This window comes from Coregonus clupeaformis, chromosome 14 (genome assembly GCF_020615455.1).
Source record: "Coregonus clupeaformis isolate EN_2021a chromosome 14, ASM2061545v1, whole genome shotgun sequence".
NCBI classification, from domain to species: Eukaryota; Metazoa; Chordata; class Actinopteri; order Salmoniformes; family Salmonidae; genus Coregonus; species Coregonus clupeaformis.
The window spans coordinates 4,598,129-4,620,173 of NC_059205.1; the positions used below are offsets into that span (position 1 = coordinate 4,598,129).

At 43.5% G+C, this 22,045-nt stretch overlaps 1 protein-coding gene across 1 annotated transcript in view; it reads left to right on the top strand.

The window, feature by feature from the left end:
- Window positions 1-22,045, top strand: part of LOC121581639 (probable G-protein coupled receptor 158) — a 100,404-nt gene that overhangs the window by 52,503 nt on the left and 25,856 nt on the right. The window contains exons 4-6 of the mRNA XM_045224630.1: window positions 4,323-4,534; window positions 5,157-5,225; window positions 13,255-13,364. Coding sequence (XP_045080565.1) covers window positions 4,323-4,534; window positions 5,157-5,225; window positions 13,255-13,364 — 391 coding nt within the window. The remainder of the gene's footprint in view (window positions 1-4,322; window positions 4,535-5,156; window positions 5,226-13,254; window positions 13,365-22,045) is intronic.

A 22,045-nucleotide genomic window follows, 5' to 3' on the forward strand; every position in this document is an offset into this window, starting at 1 on the left:
TGTGGTTTGTGCGCTCATTGTGCTGTGTACATTCTGAATTATGCTTTGACCTGTAGCGTTTATTCCTGGGGGAGTGGAGAACACTGAGTCCACGTCATTCACCTGTAGGGTTTATTCCTGGGGGAGTGGAGAACACTAAGTCCACATCATTCACCTGTAGGGTTTATTCCTGGGGGAGTGGAGAACACTAAGTCCACGTCATTCACCTGTAGGGTTTATTCCTGGGGGAGTGGAGAACACTGAGTCCACGTCATTCACCTGTAGGGTTTATTCCTGGGGGAGTGGAGAACACTGAGTCCACGTCATTCACCTGTAGGGTTTATTCCTGGGGGAGTGGAGAACACTGAGTCCACGTCATTCACCTGTAGGGTTTATTCCTGGGGAGTGGAGAACACTGAGTCCACGTCATTCACCTGTAGGGTTTATTCCTGGGGGAGTGGAGAACACTAAGTCCACGTCATTCACCTGTAGGGTTTATTCCTGGGGGAGTGGAGAACACTGAGTCCACGTCATTCACCTGTAGGGTTTATTCCTGGGGGAGTGGAGAACACTAAGTCCACGTCATTCACCTGTAGGGTTTATTCCTGGGGGAGTGGAGAACACTAAGTCCACGTCATTTGGTGTTGTTTAAGACAGGGAACAAACTGTTTAAGCCTGCAGGTATAATGCATTATGATGTAGGTATTGTGCATTATGATGCAGGTATAATGCGTTGTAAGACTTGTCATGTGCGACCCCCTTATATGTCTTGTTATCATCTCATACTGATCATTACAAAATTACTAACTTTTCTGCACCATAATGTCAAAATAAAACATGTTTATTTTTGCATTTAAGCCTCAGTTTTGGATTTATTCCTCATTTTTGACAGTGTGCGGGTCTCCATCTCTTTCAGTATTCTCATTTTGACACCTACGCATCTGGAACCGACACCTTTATTTAAGCCTTTATAATACATTATAAAGGCTTAAATCATACATGCTTATAAGAAGTTATAAAGAATAGTACTTGCAGGACAGGCTTTAAGGAAAGTGTTACCCAACAATTCTGGGGGAGTGGAGAACACTGAGTCCACGTCATTCACCTGTAGGGTTTATTCCTGGGGGAGTGGAGAACACTGAGTCCACGTCATTCACCTGTAGGGTTTATTCCTGGGGGAGTGGAGAACACTGAGTCCACGTCATTCACCTGTAGGGTTTATTCCTGGGGGAGTGGAGAACACTAAGTCCACATCATTCACCTGTAGGGTTTATTCCTGGGGGAGTGGAGAACACTAAGTCCACGTCATTCACCTGTAGGGTTTATTCCTGGGGGAGTGGAGAACACTAAGTCCACATCATTCACCTGTAGGGTTTATTCCTGGGGGAGTGGAGAACACTAAGTCCACATCATTCACCTGTAGGGTTTATTCCTGGGGGAGTGGAGAACACTGAGTCCACATCATTCACCTGTAGGGTTTATTCCTGGGGGAGTGGAGAACACTAAGTCCACGTCATTCACCTGTAGGGTTTATTCCTGGGGGAGTGGAGAACACTGAGTCCACATCATTCACCTGTAGGGTTTATTCCTGGAGGAGTGGAGAACACTAAGTCCACGTCATTCACCTGTAGGGTTTATTCCTGGGGGAGTGGAGAACACTGAGTCCACGTCATTCACCTGTAGGGTTTATTCCTGGGGGAGTGGAGAACACTAAGTCCACGTCATTCACCTGTAGGGTTTATTCCTGGGGGAGTGGAGAACACTAAGTCCACGTCATTTGGTGTTGTTTAAGACAGGGAACAAACTGTTTAAGCCTGCAGGTATAATGCATTATGATGTAGGTATTGTGCATTATGATGCAGGTATAATGCGTTGTAAGACTTGTCATGTGCGACCCCCTTATATGTCTTGTTATCATCTCATACTGATCATTACTAAATTACTAACTTTTCTGCACCATAATGTCAAAATAAAACATGTTTATGTTTGCATTTAAGCCTCAGTTTTGGATTTATTCCTCATTTTTGACAGTGTGCGGGTCTCCATCTCTTTCAGTATTCTCATTTTGACACCTACGCATCTGGAACCGACACCTTTATTTAAGCCTTTATAAGACATTATAAAGGCTTAAATCATACATGCTTATAAGAAGTTAGTACCTGCAGAATAGTACCTGCAGGACAGGCTTTAAGGAAAGTGTTACCCAACAGGTTTTGCTTCAGAGTGCCCCACTCAACACGACTCTGGTCTTTCTTCACACATGACTCAGAACAACTAATTATGAGAAGACACATAACCCACTGAGAAGACACATCACCCACTGAGAAGACACATAACCCACAGAGAAGATGCATTACCCACTAGAGAAGACGCATAACCCACTGAGAAGACGCATAACCCACTGAGAAGACGCATAACCCACTGAGAAGACGCATAACCCACTGAGAAGACGCATAACCCACTGAGAAGACGCATAACCCACTGAGAAGACACATAACCCACTGAGAAGACGCATAACCCACTGAGAAGACGCATAACCCACTGAGAAGACACATAACCCACTGAGAAGACACATAACCCACTGAGAAGACGCATAACCCACTGAGAAGACAGCATAACCCACTGAGAAGACACACAACCCACTGAGAAGACGCATAACCCACTGAGAAGACACATAACCCACTGAGAAGACACATAACCCACTCGATGATGCCAACAGAAGGGTGCAAATGGTCTTGAAGAGAGAGAGCACGATTACAACCTACTCTTTGATTAGTCTTCCACCAATGTTGACTCCTTGCTGCTAAGGTGATCTTTTCAGCCCAATACACACACACCAAACACACACAAAATCGACTGGATTTACATAAAAGGCCAGGGCTCTATCACTTCATGAGGCTGTCTGCCAGAGCTCTACCATTTCATGAGGCTGTCTGCCAGAGCTCTACCACTTCATGATACAGTCTGCCAGAGCTCTACCACTTCATGATACAGTTTGCCAGAGCTTTACCACGTCATGAGGCTGTCTGCCAGAGCTCTACCATTTCATGAGGCTGTCTGCCAGAGCTCTACCACTTCATGATACAGTCTGCCAGAGCTCTACCACTTCATGGGGCTGTCTGCCAGAGCTCTATCACTTCATGAGGCTGTCTGCCAGAGCTCTACCACTTCATGAGGCTGTCTGCCAGAGCTCTACCACGTCATGATACAGTCTGCCAGAGCTCTACCACTTCATGGGGCTGTCTGCCAGAGCTCTACCACTTCATAATATAGTCTGCCAGATCTCTACCACTTCATGAGGCTGTCTGCCAGAGCTCTACCACGTCATGAGGCTGTCTGCCAGAGCTCTACCACGTCATGAGGCTGTCTGCCAGAGCTCTACCATTTCATGAGGCTGTCTGCCAGAGCTCTACCACTTCATGAGGCTGTCTGCCAGAGCTCTACCACGTCATGAGGCTGTCTGCCAGAGCTCTACCACGTCATGAGGCTGTCTGCCAGAGCTCTACCATTTCATGAGGCTGTCTGCCAGGGCTCTACCTCTTCATGAGGCTGTCTGCCAGAGCTCTACCACGTCATGAGGCTGTCTGCCAGAGCTCTACCACGTCATGAGGCTGTCTGCCAGAGCTCTACCACGTCATGAGGCTGTCTGCCAGAGCTCTACCATTTCATCAGGCTGTCTGCCAGAGCTCTACCACGTCATGAGGCTGTGCTTTAGGGCTCTGGTCAACAGTAGTGCACTATGTAGTATGTACTATGTAGGGAATATGGTGCCATTTGGGACGTATAGATTATGTGCATATTGGGACCAGTGGAGTAATTACAGGCTTATTAGACACTTTTTACTGAGAGGATGGATAACATCTGTGTGACTGTGATACTAAGTATTACATACCTCTCAATAACTCAACACATCTAGTAGCTACAGCGCTAGTGGACCACAATAACTCAACACATCTAGTAGCTACAGCGCTAGTGGACCTACCCTGTACTGTAGCTTTTGCTACCGCACATAGGAGTTATTTGAAGTTTTATGACAACGTTTTGTGAAACGGTTGCACCCTGACACCCTGCTAATTGCTAATCCATCTGCCGCCACATGGCCAATTTCCGAAATGCTGTTCTAAATGTCTTGACTGGAATGTTTCACTGTAGATTAAATGGAAGGCTAGTTGTCACCAGCTGTTTACATTGACATGTTGTTTATTTCCATCTCTATTAGCATTTACTTCAGCAACAGCTACTCTTACTGGGAACAGGACATATTATACACAGAAACAACAACATTGAGACAAATATCCTCTAACTTCTCTGTGTTCCTTCCATCTGTCCTTTCCCGGGGAAAGAGAGCGGTGGTCACACTCTCGGCGAGGACCCCTCGGAGGTGTCCAGTAAGTGTCTGCCGTGCCGTGAGGGCTGCCCCTACTGCCGGGACGACACGCCCTGCCTGGCTCAGGAGGACGGGGCCCTCCGGCTTTCCGTAGCCTCCTTCCAGGGCCTCTGCATGCTGTTGGACTTAGTGGCCATGATGCTGGTCTACCACTTCCGCAGGAACAAGGTAAGGGCTCATTGGGGGGAAGCAGGGGTCAGGGGTCAGGGGTCAAGCAGGTCATTATAGGGGAACTCCCATCCAGATTTTGGAATGTAATGTCCATTTAAAGCTAAACATACCTGTAAATTGTGTTCCAAAATATGAGCTAACAGTCTGTACTTGTGGTGTGAAACTGACTAGTCATGTTATTCTCTATAAGAATCTTCCAGAAATACAGTTCAGAGGAGATGTCCCTCGAGGAGTGTGAATTTACATATTTAAATAGAAGACATTGCCTTCTAGGCAATAATGAGTAATTAAATTTAGCCCAGAAATGTCCCGCCGTCCTCTCTTGTTTTCACTAATGTGATTGGTAGCAGAGCAGCTCAACTAAGGGACCCTCTTGGTAAATCATAGTCATTATGTTCGCCTTTCAGTCAAATTCTTTTACATGAATTTTCAGCCGAGTAGACATGAGTGAATGAATGACAATTTCTCTCAGTAGATAATATGATTGTGTAGGTATCATCCTAATAACTGTGGTTGTTGGATGGTATGTTCTCTGTTATTGATTCTCTCTCTCTCTCTCTCTCTCTCTCGCTCTCGCTCGCTCTCGCTCGCTCTCTCTCTTTCTCTCTCTTTCTTGTAGAGGATCCGAGCGTCTGGTCTCGTCCTCCTGGAGGCCATCTTGTTTGGAGCCTTGCTTCTCTACTTTCCCGTAAGTCTCCAGACGTCTGTCTCTGTCTGTCTGTCTGTCTGTCTGTCTGTCTGTCTGTCTGTCTGTCTGTCTGTATGCCTCTGTCCGTCATCCATCTGTCCCTCAATTGCTTGCGTCAACCCCTCCAAATTGATATATCACAGCTATTTATTAAAAACGGCCCCCAAAAACAAGCCACAGAAATCCTGGACGACAACACAGCTGGTATGTGTGAGTAATGCTTCCAAGTGTGTGGTACAGTCCAAACTGGAGCGCCACAACGTTGGAACAGACGGGGGGAGCTCATAGCCAACGTTGCATGGCATTCTTATGGAGCTACAGGGATTTCAAAATTCACTCACTTCAAGTACCTCCAATGGCGCCCCAACAGCAATACACAGCTGTCTAGAGAAACACAGGAAGAAAGAGGGAAAACAAAGCCATAGAAATCAACCACTCAGGAGGGACTATTAGAAGGCTGTTGACAAGGACGAGGTTCGGGGATCTAAAGTTTTCCTCTCAGGCTAGAGTTGGAACAATGTCACTGTAACAACTTAAAAATAATTTAACTTAGTATTTTATATTTTATTAGGATCCCCATTAGCTGTTGCAAAAGCAGCAGCTAGTCTTCCTGGGGTCCACACAAAACATGAAACATGACATAATACAGAACATTAATAGACAAGAACAGCTCAAGGACAGGTAATAATGCAACCTAATAATAAGGTCACACTGTTAAACCCCAGGGCATTTTTACTGAAAGTCAATGAAAAGTCATTATTACTTATAATCTTTATGTGGTACTGACTCAAACTAAATGAGAAGTCACACCAACTAAATGTTTTAAAGATATGTTAACAAATGAACTTTTTTCCCAGCATGCTCTACTGCAGGTAGAATTTTTGGAATTGCTTTTAATATCTGTGTTTTTGCATGTACATTGAGTGATTGATTGATTCAATGTTATGCTACACAAACTGATCCAATCATTTCATTTTTGCACCCGTTACTGAAATGGTTGTTCCAGTTTCAACGGCTTAGGTAGTCTCCTCCCACTGTTCTTAACCCTGGCAGTTATTATGAATACAGGTTGCAGGTGAATACAAATGTCAACTGTTGGATATCCTAACACTGGCTTGATTCCAATAGGAATTACACATCATTTTGCAAGCCAGCATAATGTGATTTATAGTTAGGGTTTTTCAGGTTTTCCAGAAATCCTGGTTGGAAATCCTGGTTGTAGTCCCGTGTAGCTCAGTTGGTAGAGCATGGCATTTGCAATGCCAGGGTTGTGGGTTCAATTCCCACGGGGGGCCAGTATGAAAAATTGTATGCACTAACTAACTGTAAGTCACTCTGGATAAGAGTGTCTGCTAAAAGACTAAAATGTAAAATGTAAGATTACTGGAAGAAATGTTGGGAAAGGTTGTGGAATTTTGCAACCCTACTTGCAGGCCTGATGTGGCCTGTAAACTATGAGTTTCAGGCCACTGTATAAAGTCTTATGACATATGTAATGGATCATGATAATATTCGCCTAGGAACTCGCTAAGTGACAACATGACATGGTAACAACATTACATGGTAACAACGTTACATGGTAACAACATTACATGGTAACAACGTTACTTAGTAACAACATTACATGGTAACAACGTTACATAGTAACAACGTTACATGGTAACAACGTTACTTAGTAACAACATTACATGGTAACAACGTTACATGGTAACAACGTTACATGGTAACAACATTACATGGTAACAACGTTACATAGTAACAACGTTACTTAGTAACAACATTACATGGTAACAACGTTACATGGTAACAACGTTACATAGTAACAACATTATGCACTGGGAGACCTCACCATGTTTTTTACTGGATGTCATTTCGGTGCATTCCATCGAAATGGTTCAATAAACCTAAGCCTATCAACAACACTACTATGGTTTGGTTGCCATCATACTGTTGAGATATATACCTTTAAACCAGGGGTGCACAGCTCTTTTAGACCAGGGGTGGCCAGCTCTTTTAGACCAGGGGTGGCCAGCTCTTTTAGACCAGGGGTGGCCAGCTCTTTTAGACCAGGGGTGGCCAGCTCTTTTAGACCAGGGGTGGCCAGCTCTTTTAGACCAGGGGTGGCCAGCTCTTTTAGACCAGGGGTGGCCAGCTCTTTTAGACCAGGGGTGGCCAGCTCTTTTAGACCAGGGGTGCACAGCTCTTTTAGACCAGGGGTGGCCAGCTCTTTTAGACCAGGGGTGGCCAGCTCTTTTAGACCAGGGGTGGCCAGCTCTTTTAGACCAGGGGTGGCCAGCTCTTTTAGACCAGGGGTGCACAGCTCTTTTAGACCAGGGGTGGCCAGCTCCAGTCCTCAATGTTTCTGCACCCCTGAAAAACATCTCAAAGATGATAGCTCTCTCCTGGCTATTCCTGGACTGAAGTGTAGTGACTATCCCCCCGAAATATCCCATTCCCCTTTTCACCTCTTCTGCAACAAGACCCAGGAATTTCTCACTCCGATGTGCTAATTGCACCCTTGGTCCCGTGTAGCTCAGTTGGTAGAGCATGGCATTTGCAACGCCAGGGTTGTGGGTTCGTTTCCCACGGGGGACCAGTATAAAAAATTTTTTAAAAAAATTATGCACTCACTAACTGTAAGTCGCTCTGGATAAAAGCGTCTGCTAAATGACAAAAATGTAAAAAAAAAATACCTCTGTCTCTCCTGCTCTCTCTCTCCATCTCTCTCTCTTTCTCTCTTCATCCCCCTCCCCCTCCCTCTCTCTCTCTCTCTCCCATTCTCTCTCCCATTCTCTCTCTCTCTCTCTCTCTCTCTCTCTCTCTCTCTCTCTCTCTCTCTCTCTCTCTCTCTCCCATTCTCTCTCTCTCTCTCTCTCTCTCTCTCTCTCTCTCTCTCTCTCTCTCTCTCTCTCTCTCTCTCTCTCTCTCTCTCTCTCTCTCTCTCTCTCTCTCTCTCTCTCTCTCTCTCTCTCTCTCTCTCTGTGTGTGTGTGTGTCTCACACAGTGATGTGCTCTTCTCCTGCTGCTGCTGTTACCCCAGCCTCAGCTTTGTGCAGCTGCTCCACTGTGGCGCTCAATGCATTTTTAAAGAGTCCATCAAGTTCTAGCGCAACTTGTTTTAAAAATAAATCTGCTGATTAATTTATTGGGGGTGGGGGGGGGGGGGTAAAGAATAAGGAGACACATTAGCTAGGTGACGCTGGAAACAAACATGTAGCCCCCTTCCGTTCGCTCCATTCAGGGTCCCATGTGAGTTAGACTCCACTGGGTATTAGGTGTGTGTGTTCGTCCTAGTTTTACCTCTTGTTTGGAACGTGGTGTATTTTGGCCTGTCAATGGAGGACTGTGGGGCATGCTGTTCTACGTGGACAGGGCTTGGATACAACCCATACAACTAAGGCTGGCCAGAGGTCATCAGTACAGTGAGAGGGCCAGTCTATGGAGAAGAGGTCATCAGGACAGTGAGAGGGCCAATCTATGGAGTAGAGGTCATCAGTACAGTGAGAGGACCAGTCTATGGAGAAGAGGTCATCAGTACAGTGAGAGGGTCAGTCTATGGAGAAGAGGTCATCAGTACAGTGAGAGGGCCAGTCTATGGAGAAGAGGTCATCAGTACAGTGAGAGGGCCAGTCTATGGAGAAGAGGTCATCAGTACAGTGAGAGGGCCAGTCTATGGAGTAGAGGTCATCAGTACAGTGAGAGGGCCAGTCTATGGAGAAGAGGTCATCAGTACAGTGAGAGGGCCAGTCTATGGAGAAGAGGTCATCAGTACAGTGAGAGGGCCAGTCTATGGAGTAGAGGTCATCAGTACAGTGAGAGGGCCAGTCTATGGAGAAGAGGTCATCAGTATAGTGAGAGGGCCAGTCTATGGAGTAGAGGTCATCAGTACAGTGAGAGGGCCAGTCTATGGAGAAGAGGTCATCAGTACAGTGAGAGGGCCAGTCTATGGAGAAGAGGTCATCAGTACAGTGAGAGGGCCAGTCTATGGAGAAGAGGTCATCAGTACAGTGAGAGGGCCAGTCTATGGAGAAGAGGTCATCAGTACAGTGAGAGGGCCAGTCTATGGAGAAGAAGTCATCAGTACAGTGAGAGGGCCAGTCTATGGAGAAGAGGTCATCAGTACAGTGAGAGGGCCAGTCTATGGAGAAGAGGTCATCAGTACAGTGAGAGGGCCAGTCTATGGAGAAGAGGTCATCAGTACAGTGAGAGGGCCAGTCTATGGAGTAGAGGTCATCAGTACAGTGAGAGGGCCAGTCTATGGAGAAGAGGTCATCAGTACAGTGAGAGGGCCAGTCTATGGAGAAGAGGTCATCAGTACAGTGAGAGGGCCAGTCTATGGAGAAGAGGTCATCAGTACAGTGAGAGGGCCAGTCTATGGAGAAGAGGTCATCAGTACAGTGAGAGGGCCAGTCTATGGAGAAGAGGTCATCAGTACAGTGAGAGGGCCAGTCTATGGAGAAGAGGTCATCAGTACAGTGAGAGGGCCAGTCTATGGAGAAGAGGTCATCAGTACAGTGAGAGGGCCAGTCTATGGAGAAGAGGTCATCAGTACAGTGAGAGGGCCAGTCTATGGAGAAGAGGTCATCAGTACAGTGAGAGGACCAGTCTATGGAGTAGAGGTCATCAGTACAGTGAGAGGGCCAGTCTATGGAGAAGAGGTCATCAGTACAGTGAGAGGACCAGTCTATGGAGAAGAGGTCATCAGTACAGTGAGAGGGCCAGTCTATGGAGAAGAGGTCATCAGTACAGTGAGAGGGCCAGTCTATGGAGAAGAGGTTATCAGTACAGTGAGAGGGCCAGTCTATGGAGAAGAGGTCATCAGTACAGTGAGAGGGCCAGTCTATGGAGAAGAGGTCATCAGTACAGTGAGAGGGCCAGTCTATGGAGAAGAGGTCATCAGTACAGTGAGAGGGCCAGTCTATGGAGAAGAGGTCATCAGTACAGTGAGAGGGCCAGTCTATGGAGAAGAGGTCATCAGTACAGTGAGAGGGCCAGTCTATGGAGAAGAGGTCATCAGTACAGTGAGAGGGCCAGTCTATGGAGAAGAGGTCATCAGTACAGTGAGAGGGCCAGTCTATGGAGAAGAGGTCATCAGTACAGTGACAGGGCCAGTCTATGGAGAAGAGGTCATCAGTACAGTGACAGGGCCAGTCTAATGATCATGCAGTGCTCTGGCTATGTTGGGGGGGTATACAATATAAAGGCCATTGTTGTCATTAGAGGGTTGTCGTGATGTTGCGTGAGTGTGTGTGTGTGTGTGTGTGTGTGTGTGTGTGTGTGTGTGTGGGTGTGTGTGTGTGTGTGTGTGTGTGCATGCATATGGTACACTTAGAACACTTCCCTAATTTTTAGCTCCTCAATCAAAATCCAAACTTTCCCCTCTCTAGCCCCAGATACTACATGAAGGAAAATACATGTAAGTTACTTTGAAGGACACCAACATGGCAGTATGACATACAGGAGTTTTAAGGCCAGCTGACAGCCAGGGGTTCATGTCATCTGACCTCCCCTGATTCCGTCCATCACATCTACAGTCATGATGAACGGGAGCCTTGTTTTTCATGGGAGGAAAACTGAGAGTCCATGCTGAAAATATATACTTAGTATTACATACAAATGCATCTTGGACAGTTAGGGTATACTCACTTACTTACTTCTTGGTTCCTGGAGGAACATCAAGTTACTAAAGGTCTCCAAAGCTGCCGGTCTTGGGCTGCTTTCTTTGCTTCTGGCCATGAGCCATGACAAGTGGCTGCAGTTAGGTTATACTAGTAGTAACTGTGGATCTTTCCTACACTGCGTATTTAAATCCCTAGACTGTGGGTGTACCTATTCGGCTATCACATCTGTCTCTGCAAGATGAGAGATGCGTGATCTGTCTCTTCGAGATGAGAGACGCGTGACTCAAAGCTTTGCACACATTTCCTATTAACAGTGTTTGATATAACAAACTTTGGGTAGAGGATTAAGAATGCGGTCAACTTCTGTTGTTGCATCTATGAAAAGCCTGTGCTTCTTATGAATGGCCTATGGTTGGCTTATGAATGGCTTATGTATGGCTTATGAATGGCCTATGTATGGCTTATTAATGTGTAATGAAGTCCTTATGCAGGTACCCTTCAAGTTAAGTTTTACCAAGATGTTTCCAACCTCCCACCATTAAAAAACAGTCTCTCTCATATCGTCATGAAAGTGTGCTCATGTACTGCTTATGAATGTGGTATGTATGGGGTACTAATGTGTTATGAAGTCCTTACGCAGGTACCCGTCAGCGAAAGTATCACCAACATTTTCTACCAGTGAATTCTGCAGCTAAATGAGTCCTCCTCTCATATCATGGAAGTGTGATATGTGCTTCATGCATTGTGTGGCGCTGAGCCGTTGTTTCATCCCATCCAGGGAGAGACATTTTCCCTGTTTGCAAGTTAAGCGGGCTGGTTGCCGATCGGCGACAGATGTTCTGCCGTCTCGCCTCATGGGATAGGTGTGGGTGCGTCTGTCACTCTGCTTAATTGTAGAGGATACCTGCCATCTCTCAAACTGCCACACTGCACCATGGGACTTGGAAGTAGATAAATTGCACGGTATACCATAGAGCAGGGTTCCTCAACTGGCGGCCAGCGGGACGAATTTGGCCCACGGGTGGTTTTATTTGGCCCCCGAAAGTTTTGGAAAGGCCATCCCAATTATTTGCAGGGATATAGGTTGTGAGTATCGTGGAATAGTCCAAATCCTGGTTCTTTTTGTTATTTTGCTGAAAGCCAGCAAAGCAGTTTAGTCTGGGACAACAGCTTAACTTGAGCATTCTCAAATATGTAAACTAGCCCTTGCATGGTTGACATACTAGTTACATGGTTGACATACTAGTTACATGGTTGACATACTAGTTACATGGTTGACATACTAGTTACATGGTTGACATACTAGTTACATGGTTGACATACTAGTTACATGGTTGACATACTAGTTACATGGTTGACATACTAGTTACATGGTTGATATACTAGTTACATGGTTGACATACTAGTTACATGGTTGACATACTAGTTACATGGTTGACATACTAGTTACATGGTTTACATAATAGTTAGATGGTTCATATTTCATAGCGGTTGAATTCACAATACAAGGTTCTCCATCTTGACGTTTAAACTCAAACAGTGCAAATTGTCACAATATATTGCATATTCAGTATGGGGTTTATAACACAAATCTATTTTAGTCGCGTGAGATGTGACATTTGCGATTCTGCAGCTGCTGGAATATTATCATGAAATAAGTATGTAAACATACAGAATCCGAAAGCAAACACCCCTTGGTTCAGTTCACCATGCATGCCTCCATCCTGGCTAGAATGAACTTCACACAGAAAGAACGGCAGGGCGATATTTTCCAAGCCGCTGCCTGTGGATCACCGTTTAGACGACATGCAGAAAATGAGAGGCAGCCAGCCTGGCCCTGTGTCAGATATTTACCCAATGTTCTCCTGCAACTGGGTTTGACAATTAACAAAAGCTGAAGTTTTGTCAGCAAGACAGAAAGAGAAATGGGATGCCTCAGAGATGTTTATTGCTCTCTGCCTAGGGAGGGACTACAGTTCAAAATTAGCTGTCTGGCACAAAATCTGGCACTTTTACAAAAAACTTGATAAATGTGCATTGTCAAATAAACCTACGGTTATAAAGTGAAGTTGTGGCCTAGGGTGGTCCACCCTCTGGATCACATTTACTATCTACCGCTGTGAGCATGGGTTTGAACCCACTGCTCTAGCGTTTTACAGACTTACAGTTAGACTTACAGTTAGTGAGTGCATACATTTTAATACTTTCTTTCTACTGGTCCCACGTGGGAATCGAACCCACAACCCTGGCTATGCTCTACCAACTGAGCTACACGGGACTACACCCCCTCCTGTTTCACTACCCTGTCTAATAAACAGGAACAATACTAAACAAGTAGGACTACTTCTGTTAAAAAAAAAGGTAAGTGGAGTATAATGACGGTAATGTGGATCTCCCCTTCTCTTTAGGTGATGATAGTCTACTTCAACCCCAGCGTGTTGCGCTGTATCCTACTGAGATGGGTGCGTCTCCTGGGCTTTGCCACAGCCTACGGAACAGTGATCCTGAAGCTTTACAGGTTTGGTACAGGTCTACTTTCTAGTAGAGGTCTTTCACGTGGGGTATATTCATTACTACACACCGTAGCAAAAACGTTTTGCTCCGTGACAAAGGTTTTGCAACTGCATATTCGGGTAGGTCCCTCTCTGTTTTTCGGCCCGTTTGGTTCCTAGTGAATACACCCCAGCTGTATCATGCAGGAATCAATCCCATAATATGGTACTGGTACTCCCTGTATATAGCTCCACATTGATCTGGTACTCCCTGTATTTAGCTCCACATTGATCTGGTACTGGTACTCCCTGTATATAGCTCCACATTGATCTGGTACTGGTACTCCCTGTATTTAGCTCCACATTGATCTGGTACTGGTACTCCCTGTATATAGCTCCACATTGATCTGGTACTGGTACTCCCTGTATATAGCTCCACATTGATCTGGTACTGGTACTCCCTGTATATAGCTCCACATTGATCTGGTACTGGTACTCCCTGTATATAGCTCCACATTGATCTGGTACTGGTACTCCCTGTATATAGCTCCACATTGATCTGGTACTGGTACTCCCTGTATTTAGCTCCACATTGATCTGGTACTGGTACTCCCTGTATTTAGCTCCACATTGATCTGGTACTGGTACTCCCTGTATATAGCTCCACATTGATCTGGTACTGGTACTCCCTGTATATAGCTCCACATTGATCTGGTACTGGTACTCCCTGTATATAGCTCCACATTGATCTGGTACTGGTACTCCCTGTATATAGCTCCACATTGATCTGGTACTGGTACTCCCTGTATATAGCTCCACATTGATCTGGTACTGGTACTCCCTGTATATAGCTCCACATTGATCTGGTACTGGTACTCCCTGTATATAGCTCCACATTGATCTGGTACTGGTACTCCCTGTATATAGCTCCACATTGATCTGGTACTGGTACTCCCTGTATATAGCTCCACATTGATCTGGTACTGGTACTCCCTGTATATAGCTCCACATTGATCTGGTACTGGTACTCCCTGTATATAGCTCCACATATACTGTAGTTCCATTCTTCTGTATTTAATTGTATTACTCTTGTGTTACTGTTTTATTTTAAAATTGTTAACTCCATTGTTGGGAAGGGCTCGTAAACAAGAATTTCACGGTAAAGTCTACACCAGTTTTATTGAATGCTAGCAGTGGTAGACGGAATAATGCAGTGTAATGAATGTTAGCAGTGGTAGAAGGAATAATGCAGCAAAAATCTCTGAAGCTGGAGACTCTTATCTCCCTCACTAACTTTAAGCATCAGTTGTCAGAGCAGTTTACCGATCACTGCACCTGTACACAGCCATTCTGAAATTATCCCACCCAACTACCTCATCCCCATATTGTTATTTATTTTGCTAATTTGCACCCCGGTATCTCTATTTGCACATCATCTTTTGCACATCTATCATTCCAGTGTTAATTACGAAATTGTAACTATTTTTGCACTATGGCCTATTTATTTATTGCCTTACCTCCATAACTTACTACATTCGCACACACTGTATATATATTTTCTGTTGTATTTTTGACTTTATGTTTTGTTTACCCCATATGTAACACTGTGTTGTTGTTTTTATCGCACTGCTTTGATTTATCTTGGCCAGGTCGCAGTTGTAAATGAGAACTTGTTCTCAACTGGCTTACCTGGTTAAATAAAGGTGAAATAAATCAATAAATAAAATAAAAAGTGTAATGAATCCTAGCAGTAGTAGAAGGAATAACGCAGTGTAATGAATGCTAGCAGTAGTAGAATAAATAATGCAGTGTAATGAATGCTAGCAATGGTAGATGGAATAATGCAGTGTGATGAATGCTAGTAGTAGTAGAATGAATAATGCAGTGTAATGAATGCTACAGTAGTAGAATGAATAATGCAGTGTAATGAATGCTAGCAGTGGTAGAAGGGACAATGCAGTGTAATGAATGCTAGTAGTAGTAGAGGGAATAATGCAGTGGAATGAATGCTAGCAGTAGTAGAAGGAATAATGCATTGTAATGAATGCTAGCAGTAGTGGAATGGATAATGCAGTGTAATGAATGCTAGCAGTTGTAGAATGGATAATGCAGTGTAATGAATGCTAGCCGTAATAGAAGGAATAATGCAGTTTAATGAATGCTAGCAGTGGTAGATGGAATAATACAGTGTAATGAATGCTACAGTAGCAGTGGTAGAAGGAATAATGCAGTGCAATGAATTCTGGCAGTGGTAGAAGGAATAATGCATTTTAATGAATGCTAGCAGTGGTAGATGGAATATTGCAGTGTAATGAATGCTACCAATGGTAGACGGAATAATGCAGTGTAATGAATGCTAGCAGTAGTAGAAGGAATAATGCAGTGTAATGAATGCTACAGTAGCAATAGTAGAAGGAATAATGCAGTGTAATGAATTCTGGCAGTGGTAGAAGGAATAATGCATTGTAATGAATGCTATCAGTGGTAGACAGAATAATGCAGTGTTATGAATGCTGGCAGTGGTAGAAGGAATAATGCATATTAATGAATGCTAGCAGTGGTAGATGGAATAATGCAGTGTAATGAATGCTACCAATGGTAGACGGAATAATGCAGTGTAATGAATGCTAGCAGTAGTAGAAGGAATAATGCAGTGTAATGAATGCTACAGTAGCAGTAGTAGCTGGAATAATGCAATGTAATGAATGCTAGCAGTAGTAGAATAAATAATGCTGTGTAATGAATGCTAGCAGTAGTAGAAGGAATAATGCAGTGTAATGAATGCTAGCAGTGGTAAAAGGAATAATGCAGTGTAATGAATGCTAGCAGTGGTAGACGGAATAATGCAGTGTAATGAATGTTAGCAGTAGTAGAAGGAATAATGCGGTGTAATGAATGCTGGCAGTGGTAGAAGGAATAATGCATGGTAATGAATGCTAGCAGTGGTAGACGGAATAATGCAGTGTAATGAATGTTAGCAGTGGTAGAAGGAAAAATGCAGTGTAATGAATGCTACAGTTGTAGAAGGAATAATGCAGTGTAATGACTGCTATTAGTGGTAGAAGGAATAATGCAGTGTAATGAATGCTAGCAGTAGTAGAAGGAATAAAGCAGTGGAATGAATGCTAGCAATGGTATGAGGAATAATGCAGTGGAATGAATGTTAGCAGTAGTAGAAGGAATAATGCAGTGTAATGAATGTTAGCAGTAGTTGAAGGAATAATGCAGTGTAATGAATGCTAGCAGTGGTAAAAGGAATAATGCAGTGTAATGAATGCTAGCAGCAGTAGTAGAAGGAATAATGCAGTGGAATGAATGCTAGCAGTGGTAGAAGGAATAATGCAGTGTAATGAATGTTAGCAGTGGTCCTCTGTAGCTCAATTGGTAGAGCATGGCGCTTGTAACGCCATGGTAGTGGGTTCGATCCCCGGGACCGCCCATACGTAAAAATGTATGCACACATGACTGTAAGTCTGCTAAATGGCATATTATTATTATTATATTATTATTATAGTAGGGCCCCGTGTAGCTCAGTTGGTAGAGCATGGCGTTTGCAACGCCAGGGTTGTGGGTTCGATTACCACGGGGGGCCAGTATGAAAATGTATGCACTCACTAACTGTAAGTCGCTCTGGATAAGAGCGTCTGCTAAATGACTAAAATGTAAATGTAGACGCAATAATGCAGTGCAATGAATGTTAGCAGTAGTAGAAGGAATAATGCGGTGTAATGAATGCTGGCAGTGGTAGAAGGAATAATGCACGGTAATGAATGCTAGCAGTGGTAGACGGAATAATGCAGTATAATGAATGCTAGCAGTAGTAGAAGGAATAATGCAGTGTAATGAATGCTAGCAGTAGTAGAAGGAATAATGCAGTGTAATGAATGCTAGCAGTAGTAGAATGAATAATGCAGTGTAATGAATGCTAGCAGTGGTAGAAGGAATAATGCAGTGTAATGAATGCTAGCAGTGGTAGAAGGAATAATGCAGTGTAATGAATGTTAGCAGTAGTAGAAGGAATAATGCAGTGTAATGAATGCTAGCGGTGGTAGACGGAATAATGCAGTATAATGAATGCTAGCAGTAGTAGAAGGAATAATGCAGTGTAATGGATGCTAGCAGTAGTAGAAGGAATAATGCAGTGTAATGAATGTTAGCAGTAGTAGAAGGAATAATGCAGTGTAATGAATGCTAGCAGTGGTAGACGGAATAATGCAGTATAATGAATGCTAGCAGTAGTAGAAGGAATAATGCAGTGTAATGGATGCTAGCAGTAGTAGAAGGAATAATGCAGTGTAATGAATGCTAGCAGTAGTAGAAGGAATAATGCAGTGTAATGAATGCTAGCAGTGGTAGAAGGAATAATGCAGTGTAATGAATGCTAGCAGTGGTAGAAGGAATAATGCAGTGTAATGAATGCTGGCAGTGGTAGAAGGAATAATGCATGGTAATGAATGCTAGCAGTGGTAGACGGAATAATGCAGTATAATGAATGCTAGCAGTGGTAGAAGGAATAATGCAGTGTAATGAATGTTAGCAGTAGTAGAAGGAATAATGCAGTGTAATGAATGCTAGCAGTGGTAGAATGAATAATGCAGTGTAATGGATGCTAGCAGTAGTATAAGGAATAATGCAGTGTAAGAATGCTACAGTAGCAATAATAGAAGGAATAATGCAGTGTAATGAATTCTGGCCGTGGTAGAAGGAATAATGCATTGTAATGAATGCTATCAGTGGTAGACAGAATAATGCAGTGTTATGAATGCTGGCAGTGGTAGAAGGAATAATGCATATTGATGAATGCTAGCAGTGGTAGATGGAATAATGCAGTGTAATGAATGCTACCAATGGTAGACGGAATAATGCAGTGTAATGAATGCTAGCAGTAGTAGAAGGAATAATGCAGTGTAATGAATGCTACAGTAGCAGTAGTAGCTGGAATAATGCAGTGTAATGAATGCTAGCAGTAGTAGAATAAATAATGCTGTGTAATGAATGCTAGCAGTAGTAGAAGGAATAATGCAGTGTAATGAATGCTAGCAGTGGTAAAATGAATAATGCAGTGTAATGAATGCTAGCAGTAGTAGAAGGAATAATGCAGTGGAATGAATGCTAGCAGTGGTAGAAGGAATAATGCAGTGTAATGAATGTTAGCAGTGGTCCTCTGTAGCTCAATTGGTAGAGCATGGCGCTTGTAACGCCATGGTAGTGGGTTCGATCCCCGGGACCACCCATACGTAAAAATTTATGCACACGACTGTAAGTCTGCTAAATGGCATATTATTATTATTATAGTAGGGCCCCGTGTAGCTCAGTTGGTAGAGCATGGCGTTTGCAACGCCAGGGTTGTGGGTTCGATTACCACGGGGGGCCAGTATGAAAATGTATGCACTCACTAACTGTAAGTCGCTCTGGATAAGAGCGTCTGCTAAATGACTAAAATGTAAATGTAGACGCAATAATGCAGTGCAATGAATGTTAGCAGTAGTAGAAGGAATAATGCGGTGTAATGAATGCTGGCAGTGGTAGAAGGAATAATGCATGGTAATGAATGCTAGCAGTGGTAGACGGAATAATGCAGTATAATGAATGCTAGCAGTAGTAGAAGGAATAATGCAGTGTAATGAATGCTATTAGTGGTAGAAGGAATAATGCAGTGTAATGAATGCTAGCAGTAGTAGAAGGAATAAATCAGTGGAATGAATGCTAGCAATGGTATGAGGAATAATGCAGTGGAATGAATGTTAGCAGTAGTAGAAGGAATAATGCAGTGTGATGAATGTTAGCAGTAGTCGAAGGAATAATGCAGTGTAATGAATGCTACAGTAGCAGTAGTAGAAGGAATAATGCAGTGGAATGAATGCTAGCAGTAGTAGAATGAATAATGCAGTGCAATGAATGTTAGCAGTAGTAGAAGGAATAATGCGGTGTAATGAATGCTGGCAGTGGTAGAATGAATAATGCATGCTATCAGTGGTAGACGGAATAATGCAGTGTAATGAATGCTAGCAGTGGTAGACGGAATAATGCAGTGTAATGAATGCCACAGTAGCAGTACATTTTAGTCATTTAGCAGACGCTCTTATCCAGAGCGACTTACAGTTAGTGAGTGCACTCATTACACTGCATTATTCCTTCGACTACTGCTAACATTCATTACACTGCATTATTCCTTCTACTACCATTCATTCCACTGCATTAATTTTTTATACTGGCCCCCCGTGGGAATCGAACCCACAACCCTGGCATTGCAAACGCCATGCTCTACCAACTGAGCTACATTCCTGCCGGCCATTCCCTCCCCTACTCTGGACGACTTGCACACCGCCCCATGGGTCTCCCGGTCGCGGCCGGCTACGACAGAGCCTGGATTCGAACCAGGATCTATAGTGGCGCAGCTAGCACTGTGATGCAGTGCCTTAGACCACTGCGCCACTCGGGAGGTTGCATTGTAATAGCAGTAGTTGAAGGAATAATGCAGTGTAATGAATGCTAGCAGTGGTAGAAGGAATAATGCAGTGTAATGAATGCTAGCAGTGGTAGAAGGAATAATGCAGTGTAATGAATGCTACATTGATCTGGTACTGGTACTCCCTGTATATAGCTCCACATATACTGTAGTTCCATTCTTCTGTATTTAATTGTATTACTCTTGTGTTACTGTTTTATTTTAAAATTGTTAACTGCATTGTTGGGAATGGCTCGTAAACAAGAATTTCACGGTAAAGTCTACACCAGTTTTATTCGGCGCATGTGACAAATAAAATGTGAATTGGCCAAATGAGAGAACCTCTGCAGTGTACTGCCTAGAACTTTTGAGTCTTTTCTCCCAACGATTTTTCCCAATGATGCTCCTTGATGAGTTTGCCCTGTACAGCACCCTCCAATATCCAGGTTCCTCTCAGGATTGGTCCTGGTTTGCCGTCGTTCTATTTCGCTCCTTAGTAGTCAAAGCGAGAGGACAGTGGCATAGGTAGCACTTCTACATTCTCAATCACACAGATCTACCTACCGTAGCATAGAGTTTTCTCCACTCTCCTCTGGGAATGACTTGGCCTTCATGTTGGCCTTTTTTACATTTCACAGAGACAACTCAATCTGATCAAGTGTGTATATGAAATTGTGTGCCTGTGTGTATTGTCCATCCCACTTCAGTCAATATAGTTTTGAGTGCAGTGCAGAAAAGAAGGGGCCAAAGGGCAGCCTGCTACTTCCCCTGACAAAATTACAATTTAAAGTTCCTCATGGTGTGGTGGGCTTGAAACCTAACATCAGTGTCAGTTCAATATAGGAGAATCCCACACAGATATCAAAGATGAGGCGGGATCAATCATGGTCGATCCCTCAGAGACCCCAGAGGTTGAAATAGCGCCTTATATATAGCTATGCTAATCTAGCCCACACTTCAGAGGGAACACACTGTTGCTAGTTCTTGCAAGGGTGTTGCAGCAGTAGTATAGGGGAAGTAGCAACTGAAGCCGTAACACTGATGGAAGTTGCAGTGGTAGAAGGAATAATGCAGTGAAATGAATGCTATCAATGGTAGAAGGAATAATGCAGTGTAATGAATGCTACAGTAGCAGTGGTAGAAGGAATAATGCATTATAATGAATGCTGGCAGTGGTAGAAGGAATAATGCATTATAATGAACGTTAGCACTGGTAGAAGGAATAATGCAGTGTAATGAATGCTGGCAGTAGTAGAAGGAATAATGCAGTATAATGAATGTTAGCAGTAGTAGAAGGAATAATGCAGTGTAATGAATGCTAGCAGTGGTAGACGGAATAATGCAGTGTAATGAATGTTAGCAGTGGTAGAAGGAATAATGCAGTGTAATGAATGCTAGCAGTAATAGAAGGAATAATGCAGTGTAATGAATGCTGGCAGTAGTAGAAGGAATAATGCAGTATAATGAATGTTAGCAGTAGTAGAAGGAATAACGCAGTGTAATGAATGTTAGCAGTGGTAGAAGGAATAATGCAGTGTAATGAATGCTAGCAGTAATAGAAGGAATAATGCAGTGTAATGAATGCTACAGTAGCAGTGATATAAGGAATAATGCAGTGTAATGAATGCTACAGTAGCAGTGATAGAAGGAATAATGCAGTGTAATGAATGCTAGCAGTGGTAGAAGGAATAATGCAGTGTAATGAATGCTAGCAGTGGTAGAAGGAATAATGCAGTGTAATGAATGCTAGCAGTGGTAGAATTAATAATGCACTGTAATGAATGCTAACAGTAGTAGAAGGAATAATGCAGTGCAATGAATGCTAGCAGTAGTAGAATGAATAATGCAGTGTAATGAATGCTAGCAGTAGTAGAAGGAATTATGCAGTGTAATGAATGCTAGCATTAGTAGAAGGAATAATGCAGTGTAATGAATGCTAGCAGTAGTAGAAGGAATAATGCAGTGCAAGGAATGCTACAGTAGCAGTAGTAGAAGGAATAATGCGGTGTAATGAATGCTAGCAGTGGTAGAAGTAATAATGCGGTGTAATGAATGCTAGCAGTGGTAGAAGGAATAATGCAGTGTAATGAATGCTGGCAGTAGTAGAAGGAATAATGCAGTATAATGAATGCTAGCAGTAGTAGAAGGAATAATGCAGTGTAATGAATGCTAGCAGTAGTAGAAGGAATAATGCAGTGTAATGAATGTTAGCAGTGGTAGAAGGAATAATGCAGTGTAATGAATGCTAGCAGTGGTAGA